General features: G+C 30.6%; 2 protein-coding genes across 6 annotated transcripts; both read left to right on the top strand.

Annotated features, from left to right (window-relative positions):
• The first annotated feature begins 2,457 nt into the window (after nt 1–2,457).
• Nucleotides 2,458–10,018, top strand: LOC114385348 (protein AAR2 homolog). 5 transcript variants are annotated; one of them, XR_003660860.1, is made up of 13 exons: nt 2,458–2,670; nt 2,879–2,961; nt 3,323–3,380; nt 4,348–4,407; nt 4,777–4,906; nt 5,003–5,226; nt 5,343–5,435; nt 5,515–5,586; nt 6,752–6,784; nt 7,811–7,936; nt 8,523–8,604; nt 8,761–8,817; nt 9,399–9,468. XR_003660860.1 is itself a non-coding variant. In XM_028345389.1 (13 exons), the coding sequence occupies exons 1-13, from the start codon at nt 2,575–2,577 to the stop codon at nt 9,633–9,635; spliced, it is 1,176 nt and encodes a 391-aa protein (XP_028201190.1). In that variant the 5' UTR covers nt 2,460–2,574; the 3' UTR covers nt 9,636–10,018. The 5 variants fall into 5 exon arrangements, 4 of the variants coding, with proteins under 4 accessions (XP_028201192.1, XP_028201193.1, XP_028201190.1 ...); XM_028345389.1 differs by lacking the exon at nt 8,523–8,604 and adding an exon at nt 9,588–10,018 and having other exon boundaries at nt 2,460–2,670; nt 9,399–9,494; XM_028345390.1 differs by lacking the exon at nt 8,523–8,604 and adding an exon at nt 9,588–10,018 and having other exon boundaries at nt 2,521–2,670; nt 2,835–2,961; nt 9,399–9,494.
• A 5,792-nt stretch (nt 10,019–15,810) lies between these two features.
• LOC114385131 (receptor-like cytoplasmic kinase 176) lies at nt 15,811–20,257 on the top strand. Its single transcript, XM_028345115.1, has 6 exons — nt 15,811–16,201; nt 16,976–17,292; nt 17,513–17,648; nt 17,747–17,889; nt 17,968–18,091; nt 19,527–20,257. Exons 1-6 carry the CDS (start codon nt 16,150–16,152, stop codon nt 19,952–19,954), a joined length of 1,200 nt encoding a protein of 399 aa, XP_028200916.1. The 5' UTR covers nt 15,811–16,149; the 3' UTR covers nt 19,955–20,257.
• The last annotated feature ends 741 nt before the right edge of the window (nt 20,258–20,998 follow it).

Genomic DNA, 20,998 nt, shown 5'->3' with positions numbered 1-20,998 from the left:
GAGAGTCACAACACAGTCCACGCAATGTTTAAAATTAAAAGGTATGGAGATAAAATGTGGTACGTGTAGGGGGCTTATGTACCATAAACAGACAGAGAATCCAAAGCTTTTGTGGCATTAGATCAAAATATTTTAAACTAATAGCCAAAGGTGTATATGAAAATGTCAATACCACTTTAGCAATACATCATATCTAAAAGGTTTTATATGACGACAAGCTAACAGTGTTGTTCATTTTCTTACAAGAACATCAAAATTATATGCTAGTTATTATATTTTTTTATTATGTGGTTAGCTGTATTGAAATTCTTATTTTGAATTAAATTATCTATGTTTTCTTTCTTAGAGAAAAGGGGAAAAAAATGTCAATACCACAACAAAGGTAAATAAATAAAATTGCAGTGCTTAACTTTTTTTGGAGGAGACTATTCTGTTAATAATTTTGAGTTGACTCAACTTAACCTATGTTTATACTTTATTTAGCCCACTCCATAACTTGAAAGATTCATTTGCCACTTCTACCAACCAATGCTTCTTATGTAGAAAAAGCTAAATTTGGGATTGAGGAGGGAAATATTAGAATAAGTGATTACGTTGAAAAATAATTTATAAAAATTTTATATATTATTTTATAAATTTAAATATATTTTTTAAATGCCTCTTTATTTTACAATTTTTATTAAAATAGTTCAAAAAATTATAAATAAATACAATTGTTTTAACAAAAAGAAAGGAAGAATAAGAAGAGCTGCATCTTTCTAATTTTTGGATCATTATAACATTTATATAAGATATTCATCAATTGTACTTACAATTAATTTCTGTCATGGGAACTTGATTGATCATCATTTTTATTGAGATTTTTTCTTTAATCAATATTTTTTTCATCCACGAAATTATATGAGACATTTCTTAAAGAAATCACCCATGGAACAAACAACTTATTGTGTATCTTACTAATTTAATATTGGAAGATTATTTTTCCACGCTATAGAGATTAATCCGTCATACATGAAGCTAATTTGAAGTATGATTAAGTGTAAGAAAATGGAAATACATATTTTTAAATTATAAATTATGTATGATTGATAAAATTGTTAATTTTTATAATAATTATTTAAAAATATTTTTAAGCAATGTTTAATTAGTTTATATGATAAATATACATATTTTAAAAATAATAAAGTATGAAAATTGAACTCAATGTATGTGTAAAAAAATCGTAAGCCTTCGGTATTTACTATTTATCCTTCAGGATATAAGAACTTAAAAAAATGAATTAAAACTTTGAAAAAATCCAATTGTACTATTCAAGCCTTCAGGATTTACTATATACCCTTCATGTATACATACATTCTATGAGTGTACTTAAATTGGTAATATATGCTAAATTTTTAAGAAATAACTTGAGTTTCATTTTCATAAAATAAACTTTTGAGAATGAAGAATAAATTTTAAGTGTAATTAAATCTTGATGGAAGATGAATTTCATAATTAATTTTAATGATCGAAATTTATAAAGAATATCTTGAGTATCAACGAGCTATAGACCTCAGGTGGTATCAAGTCAAATTTGGATTGACTACAGTCACATAATTGGCACAGTCACACGCAGTCGGATAATCCTACCCCTTTAATTCATCCTATGATGCAAATTATATTTTATTCATTTTCTAATGATAAAAGGGTGAACACAGTATGAATTTTCACTCTACAAAAAAAATGAATTTCCAGAATATAGACGAAAATACATAACAAAAAGTTGAGTAAGCTATTACAAGTTATTATATTATATATTTATATTTAAAAGATTTTTGGATCTGGATTTACATTTATATGGTTAGTATTTTTATTTATCCATTAGGATTTGATATATTTTTATTTGAATTTATTTTTTATAATTCACTTTATTTAAGTACGTTTTTTTAGATTGTGTAAATTTGAAATTAATAAAATGATAAATATTGTAATATTAACATTAATGGCAAAAAATAAAAAAATATTGACTAAAAACATAATATATATATATATATATATATATATAACTTAATTAAAAAATCAAAATTTTAATTATAAAGTATTATAGATAAATTGTCTGACAATAAAAAAATTAATTATTTTTTTTACATTCTAATTATAATAAAATACAACAAAGTTTTCCTCTACAATAGAATTATTTAACTTAATTATTGTGAATGCATATACAAGGTAGAAAAACGCTTGTTGTATTCTACAATTAAAATTTAAATATTTTTAAATAATGTTTATTAAGTTAAATAATTTTATTTACAATACTTTATAAATTAAAGTTTGATTATTTTAAAAAATTTGTCACTGGAAAATGAATAAAAAGTAATGTGCACCATAGGATGAATTACAAGGGTTAGGATTATCCAACTGCGTGTGACTGCAGTGAATCCAAATCCAAAAAATATATACATATTTTTTAATTTAATTTTTTATTATCGCCCCCGCTCTTGAAGTAGAAGAGTGTTGTCATTTCTCAATTGTTCTTAGTTGCGAAGCAGTTTGCAGCATAGCACTATCTCGAAATTGTTCATTTTCCTCTAATCTATGGATCCCGAAACAGCGTTAGAACTTGTCAAGCACGGTGTCACTCTCCTCTTACTCGATGTTCCTCAGTACACCCTTGTCGCCGTCGATACTCAGGTAAGCTATGTTCCTCTGTAACCTTTCTCCTTTTTTGTATTATCAAGTTGTTGCCTTGTTGTTGTTGTTGTTGTCTTTTTTATTTTTATTTTATGGTATCTGAAAATAAAACTTGGAGTTCGTGGGATGTGAAAAATCCAACCATGATTACAACTTTGTTTCAGATTGGCAACGCGACATTGTTTTTCTTCTCTGTTTGGTTTTGTAGATGTTCTCTGTGGGGCCTGCTTTTAAGGGTATTAAGATGATTCCTCCAGGCGTTCATTTTGTGTATTATAGTTCATCAAGCAGGTTTGGTCATGTTCTCTAACTATCCAGGGTTTTTCTCTTTTGTTTAGTTCTTATTGCAGCCAAATCCTATCTTCCCCTATGGATATATGTGGTGGCCTATCATTATACTGTGACAATGTGTATTTTGTGGGAAATAAAGTTGGATTCATAATATATCTCTTGCATATGGTCTCTCTATTATTATATATGCTGACCATAAAAATGTTAAGCATAGGAGATAGGACTTCACCTTTTCTGTCAGTTGCTAGAATCAATAATTTTTCTTTCCTGTAGCATAATTTTTCAAATTGTTTGGTGCATTGATTCTTCTTCTTCTTCTTCTTCTCTCTCTCTCTCTCTCTCTCTTTTATTATTTATGCAGGGATGGGAAGGAGTTCTCATCAATTATTGGATTTTTTATTGATGCTGGCCCTTCAGAGGTATGAAAATAAAAAATTCAGTGTCTCAAATGATTCAATTAAATCTACATTAATTTTGGTTCACTGAGCTATGACTGAATCTTTTTCTAGTTTAGAGATCATAACAGACTCTATATCTTAATGTTATAATTAATGTTCAGTTCTCACTTATTATTTGACTATGGAATCACGGTTGAGATGGGGTTTAAGTAACCTTTATGCTTTGCTTTCTAATATATTTTGTTGAAATCTTTGATAATACTGATATTTTGCTATGGTTTTTTGATAAATTCTCAAATGAATTGATTCATGCAATTTTGTTTCAGTACTGGCCTAATGGAAAATGGCCAAAGCTTAAAGGTTTAAGAAAAGAATTAGTTTTGAATATCAACCACTAACTAATTTTATGAAGATGGTAACTCAGAAAGAAGGCAAAGTGACTAAAACATTTCCTGTTAAGTGAGCTAGAGGTTTTCCTGTGACTCTTTATTTCCTTGCTGAATGATGGTGAAGTTAAAATTATTACATGTAGTTATTGCCTTTTAGGTGTGCAATTTTTTTTCTTACTCGTACCACAGTCCTGTCTTTCAATAATTTTGTGGTGTAAGTGCACTTTAACCTTCCTAATTATAACTAAAATGACATCTAAAATGGATTGATTAGAATTTTTTTTCCCTGATGATTTTTTTATTATTAACAGTTAAGAGAAAGTTAGAAATGTGAGAACCTAGAGGATAAAATCCCTAATAACTAAAGAAATTAAGACCAAGAAACACACAACACACCATGCCAATTTCTCTTTAAATCTTATGACACACTCCTCTTAAAAAAAAACCATTAGCAGAATTTCAATGAGAATCTAGGAAGGCCACTTCATCTGTTAATCAACATTCATCTGTTTGACCTTGTTTGTGGTTAATTTGTATGCCAAAAAATATAAGAAAAATGTGACACAGTGATTATGTGGTTTGGTCTCATGGCCATGCAGGTAATTGTTCGTAAATGGGATCAACAAGAGGAAAGGTTAATCAAATTATCTGAGGAAGAGGTATGTGTTCATTTAAATTTTTTATAAAGATATAATACTCGTAACATGTCTATAATGCAGCAAAATGTTATGATTGATATAGTTTACACCCTGTTAATCAAATGAGGTCATCGTCAGAAAGTATTTGGGAAACAATAATTTTTGTGGATTTGCCTTCACTGATATCGAGCATGTTATAGAAAATGTGGGGTAGCCCCTTATATATTCCAATAGGGGTAGCCCCTTATCGAGCATGTTATAGAAAATGCTAATTTGTGTTTTGGTTCATCTATTGGCCAAGGAAACAAGTTTTCGGCTTTCATTTCCTTTTATACCATGTTTTTTAATTTATGGCATATATTTAATTTGCTTTCTCTCCTTTTCCTTTAGGAAGAAAGATATAGTCAAGCTGTTAAAAATTTGGAATTTGACAGACAACTTGGACCTTACAATCTCAGCCATTATGAAGATTGGAAACAATTATCTAATTTTATCACAAAGAGCGTCATTGAACGGCTTGGTATGCTATTTGCTTGACTGAGGTGTTCTTTGTATTAAACAGTTCATCACTTCATTGATATTTTGATATTGTATTAAATTGTTAATATATAAGCAGAGCCCATTGGAGGTGAAATTACTGTTGAATGTGAAAATGAGATAGTTAGAAATGCTACTAAAATGCCAATGGAGGACGCACTAGGCAAGCAGCTGAAGGTTGGTAATTCTGCAACATCTGTTGGCAAGTCTCAGAGGAAAGGATGTTATTATACCTCAATTCCACATGTTGTGAAATGCAAGGGGATTAGTGGGCAGGAACTTACTTCTTTGAATCTCGACAAGGTTGGTCCCTGAAAAGTAATTATGAGAAAAGGTTACTGTGATCAATACTCTAACCTTAAAATCATTACCTGTTATTGTTTGCTGATTTGTGATATTTTTTTTGTTTGCTATCTCAGACACAATTGTTAGAAACTCTACTGGCAAAAGATTATGGAGGTTCTGAAGACTTGCTTCTTGGAGAACTGCAATTTGCATTTGTTGCCTTTTTGGTATTGTGGACAAAACATAGTTTCTTTATAAATCTTGTTGATTTTGTTCAATCCAATGTGACATTTTGCAATGGCGCAGATGGGGCAATCACTTGAAGCATTTCTCCAATGGAAGTCATTAGTTAGCCTTTTGTTTGGCTGCACTGAAGCAGTAAGCATTACCTTTTATCCAGACTGAATAATGCATTCATAGACTCTCTACATTGACTTTTGAGTTTCTGGTTTCTTTTCATATACTTGTCTTTGTCATGACTCATAAACCAACTATCCCAAAAGCCCAAAGCAGTTAGGTGAAGACATGCAAATTATATTGCATCTCTAACATGCCCCCTCACACAAGAGCCCCCCTTTGAACTTGAAGGGTGGATAATATCCCTACCCACATAGTGCTGAAATTAAACTTTTTATTAGAAGAATTGGGGTCACAATGTTTGAACTCCAGACCACTTGGTCATAGTGACTTTGATATGATGTCATGAACCATCCCAAGCAGCCTAAGCTGGTGGGTGAAGGCAGATGAATGGTTTTATATTACATTTCTATCAGTCTGCTTTTCCACCACATAAAATAAATGTATTGAATTGCTGATATTGAATATTTTAAAATGTTTTCACCCAACTTTCAAACCTATATGAGATATCTATATATAATTAATCCCAATAGTTAAATGAGTTACCATTATGATTTTCATTAATTAGATATTCAATTGACTTAGTGCAGATGATATATATAAACCGGTAATTTTATTTTATTTTTGTTAAAAATTAATAAACTCATTCTTGGGCTCTTGATTAGTTGATAAACAGCTTAAGCTTTAAGTCAAGTGATTCTATGACATGTGCTTACTGTCAATTGTTTCTCTATATTCAATGAGTACTTGTGTTTTCATTTGTGTTTGGTTAGATGCTTGTTTGGTCTTTCAACTTGGTGGGTCAGTTTGTTAAGTTCTTTGTTCCAACTTTGATTCTGTGGGCTTTACCATTTTGCCTGTGCATCATTTGCTGGAGGGCTCCTCATCTTTTGAGATTTGTGCTTCAAGCCAGAAAATAGATATAAATATGATAAGAGTAATCATTTTCTATTCATTTTATAGAATTTCTGCAATATTTTTTTCTATGAACAATTTTGACTTCTTTCTTAGGAAATTTTATGGTGGTAGGGTCTAGGTTATGTTGCATATGGATACAAGACACTTATTGATTATGCTAAGATATCTAGTGTGGGATTGGTTAGGTTCAAATCAGCTTGATGATGTATCATTTCATTAATATATATCTTGTAATTATATTTGCATGATTTTGTATACCATTTTGCAGCCTTTCCGCACACGAACTCATCTATTCACAAAGGTAAACGTTATTAATGTAATTTTTTTAATTTTGTTACCTTTAGTTACAAAGCAGTGGCATTAGTACTTGGAATGTTGTTAATTTCATCCCTGATTGTTGTAGTTCTTCCGACTTCTGAATGTAGTCTAGGAACTGCAAGCAACTGATTCTTGATTAAGAAAATGAGTAATGATCTTGAATCTTAGGTGGCGCTTGGTTTAAGTGCTTTCTATTTTCATTTTCAAAGAAAACAGACAATAAGAGTGAAAATATGTTTGTTTAGAATTTAGAAAATATTTTCTCTGAAAATATTGTCAAAAACAGGCCCAAAACTGAAAACAACAAATCAACATTTTTAGCATTTTTTGAAGAAATGAAAACTCGGTTACACCTTAGAGTATTTTCTTCTCGATACATGTTTTCTAAATCTTGAAAATCTGAAAATGAAAATTATTTTCAGAAAATGAAAACAGAAAATAATCACTCAAACCAAGTGCCACCTTATATTTTTTTGTCAAACTCATTTCAATGATGGAAAATCAGAACTTTCATCTTCACACTTTTGGGGTTTGGGACTTGGAAGACAGGGAAAATAAAATATGTTCTGTTTAACAGACTATGTGCAGTCCTAGAAACAAGGGAGAATTGTTCAGCAGACAGCTCTTGTTTTGATATTTAATGTATAGACAACACTTATCAGAATGAAAAAATCTACAAAATAATTCAAAATAGGCAGCAAATAATCTCAATTTTATTCTTGTCCAGAAGTTTAATGTGGTAACTACTTGGGATAATTTTATATTTTCTAATTTTGCTTCCTTAACTATTTGTAATATATAATTTATTATTTAAGATATTGTGCATATCCTTGATACATATTGCACATTAATTTGATTGGCTTTTTTTTTATTGGGCAACCATGGCTTTTAAGTTTCACGGTATATTTGAGATATTTTTGTTTGATACTTGAATGACGGTCTAAATTCTTGTAACCTTCCCTCTTGCTTGCTGCTTTCTTTCCTCATCAAACTTTTTGGATTCTCGCAGTTCATAAAAGTCATCTATAATCAACTAAAATACGGACTACAGAAAGATCACATGGGTGAAACAGGATCAGCATTATTGGACGATTCTTGGATTTCTGCTGATAGCTTTTTGCACCATCTTTGCAAGGTATTCCACTGATGTTAACTCAATATTCAGTGAACAAATTTGATGTGTGACCTACCTTTCTTAATTTTAAGAAGCTAGATTGGTGCCTATTTTGGTCAGTTATGGATTTTAAGATCTTGAAATTCTGAAAGTGGAAGTCAGAAGTTCATTTCTTCGTATATGTGGCTGTTCTTCATTGATAATGATAAGCATATTAGACATTTAGGCTTCACGTTGTTTCCCTCTACTTGACACTGTCCTCCGCTTTCTTTATCATCCTTATTAATCTTTTTGTGTTCTCTAAGTAGTTATTGTGTCCATAGGACCAAAACTGTTAAATAAGCAACTCATTCCAAGGGGCAAATCAGAAACCGACAATTTTCATAAGAAGTTTCCTTTCCTAACTGCACATCAAATTCCCCTGACTCAAGCATACTTGCCTGTCCTACTGGAATATGTATCCCAATTTACAGAATAACACAATTAATGCATGCCAATAACAAGTGGACGTGTTTTGTTACCTTTATAAGTCTACCGCAGGATGTCAGAATTGATAAAATATAAAGATGTTTTTGTGGGAACTCTAACTTCCAAACAACTTTTCAAGGGAGGCTTGATCAACGTAAATGGGGCTAGAAGAAAATTTCCCTTTCTTGTTCAATGATTCAGTTATCCTCCTTATAAGACAGGTTATATTTTGATGCCTTTGATTCTTGTGGACTAGTTGCCCAAAGTATTGTCTGTTTCAGCTATTACTGTTTGAGTATTTCTTTCATTGTAGAAATTTGATATGCTTTCCTGAGCTCAAGTGCAACTTATTCCTTTTGACTGTTTTGGAATTGCAGGACTTCTTTTCATCATTGCTTGATGGGTCGGTTGTTGATGGAGATCTTTTAAAATGGGTATGAGCATGGAACTACGTGTTCATATAATGTAATATTATTATTGATATCTACCTCTCTAGCCACAATCTGCCAGAGACAAAATATGGCATTGATTTTAAAAAAATAGGAAAAAAATCACGAAAGTGAAGGGTATAAAAAGTATTAGAATAAGGTAACTTTAACCTGGGCTTAATGTGCTTGAAATGCATTACTAGTAATACAATATTCTGCAGGGATATATTTGTGAATTTAAAAAAAAAAATACCTGGATATGTTGGTCCTCCAAATCATTTATGAACGAAAACTTATTGATGTGATATGTATAATTGATTTTATAAAAAATCTTTTGTTGATACGTAGGGTAGGGAGCATTAATTTTGATCTTGCACCTTAAACAACACACACGCATGCACTAACGTGAGGTTATTATGCAATAAGGTTTACACTTGAGAGTATTATGCCAAGTCTATGAGCACTGTCTATGCTTATGCTTTATTTTGTCTGGTATGAAATTGGTTGCAGACTTGCATCATTTGCTGCTAGCTACAATTTATTTGCTTATTTATGAAGTGGAAATTGTAATCTTCCTCTCCTTGCAGACAAGGAAATTTAAGGAGCTGTTGGAGAGAAATCTAGGGTGGGAGTTTCAGCAGAGCAGTGCTGTTGATGGAATGTATTTTGAGGAGAATGATGAGGTCAGTATAAGAGTTTATCTAAGTTGCTTTGCTGTGGTCTGTGTGTGCCTGTGTGGTATGTTTGTTCATGGACCTTATTGGTTCACTTTGCAGTACGCTCCTGTAGTTGAGATGTTGGATGATGAAGCTCCAGTTGTTTAAAAATGTGGATTATGTCATCACTTGGCCATAACAGGTTTTTCTGAGGAACTAAACCATGACTGTCACGCCACTTTGCATGGCCTTTGGCCAACTTACACTCACAAGCATACCCTTCCCTCACAATGTACAGTAAAAGCAAACTATAGGAAGATCATTTGCAATATATCAAATTTCAATTGTGTTAAAGTCAAATGTTGTACTTAAAGTAGAAGTTCAGTAACTTTTCTCTTTAGTGGGAAACTTTCAATAACTTTGATGGAGATTGATATTGTTTACACAGCTGCTCAGATTTTGGTACTCCTCTTGGAAACTTGTGGTTTGTTAATTTATTATGACATGTTCGATGAACTGCCAATTGGAGGCACATGTTTTCCTTTTGTGACCTTTGAAATTGGGGCAATATGATAAACATGAAAAGGGATAAGCATGAAAAATGTTAAATTGTATAAATGAATTGTAATGAAACCATATAGGGACAAGTAAAAGAAAATAGAGTTTTGTTGATTAATTATTTAGTTATTTATTTTTTTCATATAAAAAATCTCTATATCAAGTAGCATTTTTAGTTTTACCTAAGAAAAGATAATTTAATAAACATGGTCAGCTAATCCTAAAATCTTGCCAGAAAAAAGCTAATTCTGAAATCCCGGAAATATTAGTAAACGGGGCCATTTGTAGGCCCATATTCCCTTAATCCTCTTCAAGAACCAAAACGGTCAGAATCAAGTGGGAGGAGGTGGTTTGCTACCTCGTTCTATTTACTATTTGAAAAAAAATTGAGGGTGAAGAGGAAAAAGGGTTGCAAATAGCAGCCTCCGCGTGAAGAGGAATGACCCTGGAAACTGATCTAAAGGGAATAGAAAAAAGTTTTGTATCCCTTGTTTTTTATTCCCCAATAGGCCAGTATATATTTTTTGTTTCCATAGTAATATTTGACCATCAGACGAATAATAATCAACAAAAACAAGGAAAGTATACTGTATTTATGTATTAGGGTTTAGTATTTTTTTTTATAATAATTTCTGCTTTTCTCACAATTTATGACTTAGTAGATTTTAATCTTTCATACCGGCTAACGTATTTTAAATACGTATTTGTACAAGTTAAACTTAGCAAGATAATGGATTATATACATAGGTTTGTCGTGTACTAAGTTTTGCTTTGAGATATTGTATTGGCCTATTGGGTAAATTATACTCCATATCTGACCTGAAAGAAGAGCAACACTATTTTATTCTAAAATCTTTGTTTTTCGTCATGTTTCATCTTCCGTACTCTGTCTTAATCTTGTATTTATGCTATTCTTATATATATATACTGTCATTTAAAAACCAAATAAATATTCAGTCATAGAGTATAATTAAGCATATACCAATACAATAAATCTTAGTATTTGAATTTGATAGATACTTTGCAAACAAATAACCTTGTTTTCTTTCTCCATTTTAGCCATTTTACTTGTATCTTGTCTATAACCTCCTTATTAATTTTCTCATTGTTTTGCATTATTGATTCCATATACTTAAAACTTTATAAACTTGTGATATGACATCTTCTCCTATCTTTACTTTCAAGTCATGTTATTGTTAACTCTTTCCTAAAGTTACAATGCATATACTCACTTTTATTCCTATTTGAACCAAAAATCTTTTGTTTCCAGACTTTATCTTCAAAGCTTAAGTTTAAAGTTAATTATTTCTCTTTATTATTCAATCAAAATTATATCATTAGTAAATCAACCAAGTGGTTGAACATAAATGATTAGTGTATTGGATTTAAGATTGAATTAATCGAGTAATATCCGAGTTTAACCCTCAGCGAAAATAATTACCAGATATTTAAGTCCAAAAAAATATCATTAGCAAAAACACACAATTAGATTTTTTTTAAGATATTTAGTAAGCACATCTTATACTTGATCAAACAAGTAATAACTTAAGGCTAAGCATTGTAAGTAACACTAAATAAAATTAAATTGGATGTGTCTTAAGAATATTAATTAATTCTTAAAAATCACATTAAAAAAAAAAGAAAGACATCAACAATATATTTTTAATAAAAATTTAACTTTTATTCCCTTCCCTCCTTTTTTATTTATAAGACCTAAGTTTAAAATTGTATTTGTTTCTTTTTATCAGATCTAATCTAATCTATAATATTTTTGGAATTAATTATTTTAGAAATATCCTTCATTAAAAGAAGATAAAAAAATATATTAATAAATAATTAAAAGAAAAAAAAATATTAATAACAATATAATTTAAAAAAAATTATAAATTTAACATAATTTTATTATTATCAATTAAATTAATTATTTTTTTAAATTTTAATGAGTTAAATAATTGAATCTTATAAATAAAAAATAATTGGAATAACTTTTAAACCAATATATTTTTTTTGGACATTAAGTATCATTTATCTTTATCTTGTACACATTGTATCTACTCTAGTGGCTCTACCAAAAAGTATGAATAAATGAATAAAAATATATTACAAGTACTAGTATAATGAATGTTACAGCCTTACAGGCCTATCTTTTACAGGATTTAGACCTTCCAAAATTAATTGCACTGATTTAATACTAGATTTAAATGGATTCATGCCAAAGTCAATGTCTGGCATTGAAGTGTCGGCACTAAAGTCACTTCATGGTATGGTTACTATGGCAGGCTAGGGATTGCCCTGTATGAGTACATTATTTGAAAATGAAAGTTTGGTCTTTACTCCTCACTGTCCAAGCAAGTGGAAAATATACTAGTACTATTATTTTAGGCATTTTTTCTATGTCTTTTCATGATTGGCCCCAAGCAAGGTCCTTTTATTCCATGCCAATTGCCAAATACGGTTTCTTAATTCTCACACCCAATGTCAACCTCTAAATCATGTACACCAACTTTTGTCAATAGGATATTACTAAAATAGGTACAGTCATGATGCCTAGGCTTGATATGTCAAACCCCCAAGTCTATCATTAATTTGGTTAAGACAGAGAAAAGAAGTATATAATAATGTTTTTTATTTAATTAAAATAGAAAAAAGTAATCTTTAGAAATAAGTTTTTCTTTTCATTTTTTTAGGTTTAATGGTAAAAAGTGTTTTTCTATTTTTTTATTTCACTAAATCGGTCTCCTTATTTTCTAATTCATTATCTGAGTCTTTTTATTTTTCTTAATTCACTACTTGAGTTTCTAGGAAAAAAATTGAACGTTGACTATTAACTTAAAATGTTGATTGCCACGTATTTCCATATAATTAATCGTTTAAAAGATATTTTCAATTTACCTTCATCAGTTAGTAGGTAACTAAAAATTATCTAAAAAACAATAACAACAACTCCTTGTCATTGTTCAAACCAGGCATAACGGTGGGGTGTTTGTTTTAACAACCATATCATAATCTCCTTTACATCGCTCCTCCTCCTCTACATCAAACACTGCAACGACGCCATCACAAATGACATAGGCGAAAACTCGACTCCGTGGATGGTATCATCGTTTGCCAAAAGAAAAAACTTCGACATTGACCAATCTATCGTGGAATCATTAACGATCTTCAGATTCGAAGCATTGCGAAGACAAAAAAAATGATTCAATTATGTGGTCAACGTTTTAAACTAACCGTCAACATTCGATTTTTTTCTCTGGATACTCAGATAGTAAATTTGAAAAAAATAAAGGAATTCCAATAATAAATTAAAGAATAAGAGAACCAATTTAGTGATATGAAAAAAGTAGGAAGACTCTTTTTGTAAATAAGTCTTTTTTATATGAGAAATACAAAATATATATTTTCTTCAAAAATAAATTGGAAAGAAAAGTTAAAACTTTTCCCTGATGCGTTTGTTTCTATTTTATTCTTTTTTGGGCACATCACACGCTTTTAAAATAAAAATAAAAATTAAGCACAACGTCGTCCGACAAAATCTACATATTATTTCATACTAAATTATAAGGAATCTTTTCTTTCTAAGTCCCTAAATTAATAATTATTTTATGGACAGTCTTCCTGTTAACGTTACCCTCCCTTGGTTATATAATAATAATAATCTGCTCAATAATAAATCGTGGTCAGCTTTAGCGGCTTTCGTCGATATTATTATTAAAAGAGTTTAGCTAAGTGTTGTGTTATTCTATAGTAGATTATGTAAGAGTATAAATATTAATATTTAATTTATGAATACTAGCGGGAGAGAGAGGCACTCGTGCTTCTTAACCTGTTTTAAATTTTAAAAAAATCTAATAACACCAAAGGAGTGAGTAAGAATAATAAAAGTTTAAAAACTTATAAAAGATAAAATTGTTTAAAATTTATATACACTAAAAATGGATATTCTTTTTATTAATAGTATAGATTATAAAACATATTCACTATAAATTAATTATAATTATCAACAGGGTTGGGGTAGGATGGCAAATAAATTATAATGTTTAAGAAAGTAAAAAATCAAAATTTAAATATCATGAAAGACAAACGCTATGGTAATTTTGAAATATTTATAGTCAACAATTTATTTTTCTTTGTCGAAACCAGACATATATCTAATTCAAACTTTTTAGCTGAAAAATTCGAGTTGCCTCATTTAGCATAAAGAATTGTGACGCACTTTAATCATATCATGTTATTATCTTCAAAACTCTCTAGTGTATTCACACCGTCAATTACTCAATTGTGTGTTTCCAACTTATTTTTATGAGTGATATTAGTCAGCAATAGCATAAAAAAGACATTGAATTGTCTTGTGGGGTACAAAAAGGCATCGAACTTTCACAATTCACAAGCAATTCTCTCACCTAATGGTCCTAATTGGAAGGTTGTGGCCATTCAAAGTTGTGGTATAACCAAGACTAAGAGAGACAGCGAGCAAAGCAACAAAGGGAAAGGATAAGGACACTAAGGTTTGAAGCTATGAATCCCACAAAACCAAAAATATTAAAAAGCAAGCATGGGATCAATAAATTCATATATGACATCATAGTCCCCTTGCTATAATCTAACCAAAACTGTGGCATCAGGTCGACGATTTTTTTAACACAAATAGTAAAAAAATAAAATATTTATCTTGACACAAATTACTCTTTCATAAAATGGATTTCTTATCTTTCTTCTATTTTTATTTTTTTCATTTGAGGTTAAGAAATCGATTCCCGGACAATCAATTTCTTAACGTTTTATTTTTTTTTTCAAACTCATTTTACTACATCGATTTTCCATAAGACTCTTTTTTTTTTTTTTTAAATTCAGTTGAGAATGATTTCTTTTTCATTTTTTAATTTATTTATTTGAGTTTTTTTATTTAAAAATTAAATGTTTTTTTATTTTTTATTTATTTATTTGATTTATTTTGTTTTTGTTTTTTATTTAAAAATTAACTGTTTTTTGTTTTTGTTTGATTTATTTTGTTTTTTTATTTTTTACATTGTTCATTATCTTGTTTGTTTTTATTTAAAACTTAAATGTTTTATTTATTTGAGTTATTTTGTTTTTGTTTTTTAAATTTTTTTATTTTTATTTAAAAATTAACTGTATTTTTTGTTTTTTTAAGTTCAGTAATTTATATATATTAAATTATAATAAATAAAATTTATGATGAATAATATTTTAAAATAATACATATATTTAAATATTTATAAAAAATACATATATTTAAGTGATCTAATTATTTTACAAAAATAAATTAAATAAATAAAATATGTTTAATTTTGATAGTTTGAATTAGTGTAAAATTATCAGTTATTGAATATGAATTAATTTATAATAGTGTTTTAAAAAATATAATTGATCCTTAAATGAAATTAGACAAATTTAATGATGTAAATTATTTTTCCAAATCCTTAATAGATAAATGGTAATCTATCAAATAAAACAACATTACATTCACAAAATAAAACAACATTACCCGTAAAAGAAAAAAAAAACATAAACAATACACTGACGAAACTCATTTTTGGAGGACACGCTGTACACAAGAAACATAGACTCTTCACCTGTACAACATGTGGGTTTCATCGATGACCTATAACGTAATTCACGTAAATATTTTTTTTATTATTTACGTGTGTATATATATATATATATATATATATATATATATATATATATATTTTACGTGAAAAATTCTCAAGTCAACCAGTTGTGGTTTTCTTTCGTCCCCCTCTCTCCCTTGATGGTCAAAAGTCAAAAAAGCATGAAGCTTCCAAGATCACCCACAAGGCAATCACGTTCACACACACAGAAAACAAAAGAAACAAGCTAGACTTTGGAACAGGAAGCCAGCATTTGCATTCAATAAGGCTGTTAAAAACCGCGCTTGACAGCTAACCCTTCATGTGGAAATAGTTCCTTTCACACTTGCATTGTTTTTTTTTTTTTTTTTCTCCTTTTCACGGGCTTTCTCTTCTTTTCCTCTGGCTTCATCATCTCTCATCTGCACCCCTTTTGAGAACTTCAACTTGTTACCTAATTACTCTACTCCCCCTCTCTTGCTTCTGTGTTCTTCTTCTTCGCTTCTCTCTTCATGGGGTGCTGCTTAAGTGCCAGGATCAAAGCTGAGAGCCCTCCACGCAATGGTAATTAACATTCTTGCATGTGTTCCTTTTGGTGTTTTACTGTTTTCTGGTTCAAATTTTGATTTTGATCAGCTTCTTTGGATATCTCTGCAGCTTCAATGCTATAAATAACTCTTGTTTTTGTGTTCTTGTTGTTTTCCTTTTTCAATAAAATATTTGGGGGGGGGGGGGGGGGGGGGGTGGCTACTATGAAACAGAGGTGCTAGTGTTGGCAGCTTCATGTGTGAAAGAGGAAAGCAGTTTATGGGAATTTTTTTTGTCTGTTTTTTAAGTATGATTCACAAATCAAAACACAAGGAGACTTGCTATAATTGATTATGCTGTGTTTGTTTGGTTGTTTTGCTGCATGTAGGATTTGGTGAAGGTTGCCACTGTAAATGAAAATTGACAAAAAATGGAACCACAGTGTTGGTTTCTTGCAAAGGATTGTGGAATTAGTAAAAAATTTGGATGATGTAATTTATTTATTTTGGAACTTTGAATGAGCCAATCCTTGTGTCAGGATTTTTTCCCACTGTCTTCAATTTAATCTTGCTTTGTTTCAATTGTTAAGATGAAATCTGGGATAAGACTTGGAATTTCAAACCTTCCAAGTTTATGTAATTTCTGATGTTTTCATGCTAACCAGACAGTGCAGAGTGTAATTGGTAGAAATATTGTTGTCTTCTCTCTCTACTATGATTCTGATCTTTCTATTCAAGCACAAACTGAATTAGATTAGAATGCTTCTATATGGCCTGAAAAATGGATCCGGTTTTCTTTTGACTTGTGCAGGTTTGAGTTCAAAGGATGGTAACAAGGAAGAAGATGGCTTAAGCAGCAAGGTCTCAACTCCCTCCGATCCTCCAACTCCACGGACGGAGGGAGAGATCTTGAAGTCTTCAAACATGAAGAGCTTCAACTTCAGTGAGCTAAAAACTGCTACAAGGAACTTTCGTCCGGATAGTGTGGTGGGTGAAGGTGGGTTTGGTTGTGTTTTTAAGGGGTGGATTGATGAACAGACACTTGCACCAGTTAGACCAGGGACTGGCATGGTCATTGCTGTTAAGAGGCTTAACCAAGAAGGTCTGCAGGGACACAGTGAATGGTTGGTGAGTGTCACTTAGTAGGGCTTATTTACAATTTGGAACTTTGCTTGAAGCTTCATAATTTAAGATACTGTTCCATTTTGAAGCTTAGGAAAATGTTAAATTAGTTTAATGCGGTTTTCTTTTTCTCTGGGGAACTCCTCCTTTGGTGATATATGTAGCAAAAAGTTAATATTTCAGAAGATTTCTTGGGTTGGTGTAATTAATTAGCCTTGTGCTATAGACAGAAATTAATTATCTGGGGCAGCTGCGTCATCCTAATCTTGTGAAACTGATTGGTTACTGCTTAGAGGACGATCAACGGCTTTTGGTGTATGAGTTTTTGACCAAAGGAAGTTTGGATAATCATTTATTTAGGAGTAAGTTTTTTTATTTCCCTCCTTGTTTATCCACAGTATGAAATTGTTTAGTTCCTTAGACACCTGAAGATCTCAATAATGTAATCTTTTTGGAACAGGAGCTTCTTACTTTCAACCACTTTCTTGGAACTTCCGTATGAAGGTTGCTCTTGATGCTGCTAAGGGTCTTGCATATCTTCATAGCGATGAAGCAAAAGTGATATATCGAGACTTCAAAGCTTCAAATATCTTACTTGATTCGGCAAGTAAATCTCACATATCTAATTTTTTACTAGCCATATTGGCTTTTCTAATATATATATTTTTTTGTTGATGACAGAATTACAATGCAAAACTTTCTGATTTTGGCTTGGCAAAGGATGGACCAGCTGGTGATAAGAGCCATGTCTCTACAAGGGTAATGGGCACATATGGCTATGCTGCTCCTGAATATATGGCCACAGGTACATAATTTTGTGGAGTACTCAGCTTATGAACACTTTAGTTGGTCATACAAACTTCTTTACATATCCTGCCTTCTAAATTATTGTGCACCAACCATATAATAGATTACAAGAAAGAAGAAACCCTTATTAGTTCTTTTTCAAACCATGGTGGAGCTTTTTAGCTTCTTTTTTTCTCCCTTCATTAGCAAGCACTGCAGCACATTTCATCTCAGAAGCACATCTTACATTTTACTGGTTTAGAATTTGGGCCTAGAGGTTCTATGCTTCAACTATGATAGAACGAATAAAAATAGTATTAATTAACATAAAAACACAAATCTTAAATCAAAAGAAAGAATTGATGGTTGAAAGATAAGCATGAGTGATTATAAACAAAATAGAATGGTATAATTTATTTAAAGATAATCTCATCTGTGTTACTATAGAGGTTTAAAACTTTAAAAGTAAAAAGAAAACTATAAAATGCAGTTAGAAGTATTCAAAGTGTCCAGAAATTGTCTGACAAATGAGTATGGCATGAAAATGCCTATTATTTCGAAGTATTCAAAGTGTTTTGATTCTTTTGTGAAGTATTTTTGGAGTATCAGAGTTGACTCCCAGGTCTCGTCATTTTGAAGTACTCAAAATGCAGTTAGAAGTATTCTAAGTGTACATCAAATGTTTGACAAATACGTGTGTGACAGGGGTATGCCATGAACACAATTATTATTTTGAAGTATTCAAATGCAATTAGAAGTATTCTAAGTGTCTGACAAATACACATTGGACATGAGTATACCATGGGCACAATTATTATTTTGAAGTATTTAAAGTGTTTTGAAGTTTCAGAGTTGACTCCCAGTTGTTGTTATTTTGAAGTATTAATGATGAATACGGTCTCCCACATGAGCATGACATGAACATGGTTATTATTTTGAAGTCTCCATGCTCATGTGTGCAGTCAGCTACCAGATTCAGTGTAGTCAATTTTTTCACACATTCATGAAATCAACGCATTTATAACCATTGGATAAAGATTGAACTGCTCAGATTTAGAATGCATGTTTTAAGTCTAATTTACTGAGATAAAACATGAGCAGTCCAATCTTCATCCTGACAGTTTTTAGTTGCTAAATGAGTGAATGTGTAGAAAAAATGTGAATTAACATTAACTGTGTGTGGTGTGTTGCCAGTTTTCATTTCATAAGGTCTCTAATAGTGTGTTTGGATAACACAAAATTGATTCTACTCTACTAAATCATGGTGATACCATAAAAAAGTAGAAGCAACTATTTGCTGCTAAATTTAGTTGATTTATCTCATCATGAACCTATTCCAAACACACTATAAGTCATCACTAAAACAGCTTGCCAAATCAAGCAATATATTTGAAGTCTCTTTTAGTGATTACATAGAATCAGAGTTGACTCCTACTTCTTGTCTTTTTGTGAAGGTCACTTGACAAAGAAGAGTGATGTATACAGCTTCGGGGTTGTTCTGCTTGAAATTATGTCCGGCAAACGTGCACTTGACAGCAACAGGCCAAGTGGGGAGCACAATTTAATTGAATGGGCCAAACCTTACCTCAGCAACAAGCGCAGGATCTTCCAAGTCATGGATGCGCGCATTGAAGGCCAATACACGTTGCGCGAATCAATGAAAGTAGCCAACCTTGCCATTCAATGTCTGTCTGTGGAACCAAGATTTAGACCAAAAATGGATGAAGTGGTGAGAGCATTAGAGGAACTTCAGGATTCAGAAGACAGAGCTGGAGGGGTGGGAAGCTCTCGAGATCAAACTGCTAGAAGGAGTGGCCATAGCTCAAGCAGCAGTGGGCCTAGACAACATAGAGGTAGACAACATGAAACAACAAGGAAGTGAAAAGTGAATGTTGATTTCATGCTGTGATCATCTGATTTTGCTAGAGTTGGTACATTGTATTTACGTGTATCATGATGAACTTAAGCATGGCTCTAGATGTCTGATTTCTGTACAGTTGTTGATTGAGCAATAATATTGAAATCTTCATTTCTTCCGATACTTCTCTTCCCTTCCCACCCATCATCTATCGTTGTAAAATAGGAATATTTTCTTATGTCATGCTATTTATTAATCAGATGTGGTGATAAGATGAATGCATCATCCTATTTATTTGTATGATGTATTGAAAAGATGATTTTTTTATTGGATGTCTCTGTAAAAACGATTTACATTGATAGTATATAAAATTAATTTATTAAAAGGATATATGCGACAAAACTAGAATGAAGATTGTATCAACTCGCACACTGAGACTAATATGGTGACACTGAAATATTGCTGGTTCTTTTTTATTTTTTTGCGAATGAATGGTTTTTTTTTTTCTACTGATGATGGTTTTGAATGTTGAGAATATTTAGTTTGATTAAACTTTTGCTTGAATGAATGGGACACAAAAGAGTCGCATTAAACAAGTTAAAAAAAATATGAACCTTACTTTAATAAGAAATGCTAGCCACATATTTTTTTTTACTTTTTTAATATTTTTTAATGATTGATTAATTTTTAAAAAAATCACCAATTTTTATTAGGTCTCACTTCTGCTAGCAATACTACTCTACCATAAACATGTAATTTATATATTGAATAAAATAAAATGACATATACTATTTAATACACTCAAACATAAAAGAAAATGTTTACATTACATAATTCAAAATGTTAAATCACGACACATGTTCAACCATTATTTTCTTTAAATAATAAATTAAATAATTTAATTATCATAAAAGTTGAAAAATCAACATAACGTATGATAAGTTTTTTTTTTATAAAAGTAATTTCAGTATACAATTTATCGGGATAAGTGTATCAATACATTATACTTTTCGAAAATAAAATGATCAATTTTTTAAATATAATTTATTTAAAAAATTATTTAACACT

The sequence above is a fragment of the Glycine soja genome, chromosome 14 (assembly GCF_004193775.1).
Source record: "Glycine soja cultivar W05 chromosome 14, ASM419377v2, whole genome shotgun sequence".
In the NCBI taxonomy this organism is placed as follows: domain Eukaryota; kingdom Viridiplantae; phylum Streptophyta; class Magnoliopsida; order Fabales; family Fabaceae; genus Glycine; species Glycine soja.
The sequence above is the reverse complement of the archived record's forward strand: the minus strand, read 5'-3'. Positions and strand labels throughout refer to the sequence as shown.

Excerpts from the sequence above, each read along its gene's own strand:
- LOC114385348 (XM_028345389.1), top strand. The coding sequence starts at position 2,575 with ATGGATCCCGAAACAGCGTTAGAACTTGTCAAGCACGGTGTCACTCTC. Across the intron at positions 6,785-7,810 it reads GAACTCATCTATTCACAAAG|TTCATAAAAGTCATCTATAA; the intron begins GTAAACGTTATT and ends GGATTCTCGCAG. Across the intron at positions 8,818-9,398 it reads ATGGAGATCTTTTAAAATGG|ACAAGGAAATTTAAGGAGCT; the intron begins GTATGAGCATGG and ends CTCTCCTTGCAG.
- LOC114385131 (XM_028345115.1), top strand. The coding sequence starts at position 16,150 with ATGGGGTGCTGCTTAAGTGCCAGGATCAAAGCTGAGAGCCCTCCACGC. Across the intron at positions 16,202-16,975 it reads TGAGAGCCCTCCACGCAATG|GTTTGAGTTCAAAGGATGGT; the intron begins GTAATTAACATT and ends TGACTTGTGCAG. Across the intron at positions 18,092-19,526 it reads TCCTGAATATATGGCCACAG|GTCACTTGACAAAGAAGAGT; the intron begins GTACATAATTTT and ends CTTTTTGTGAAG.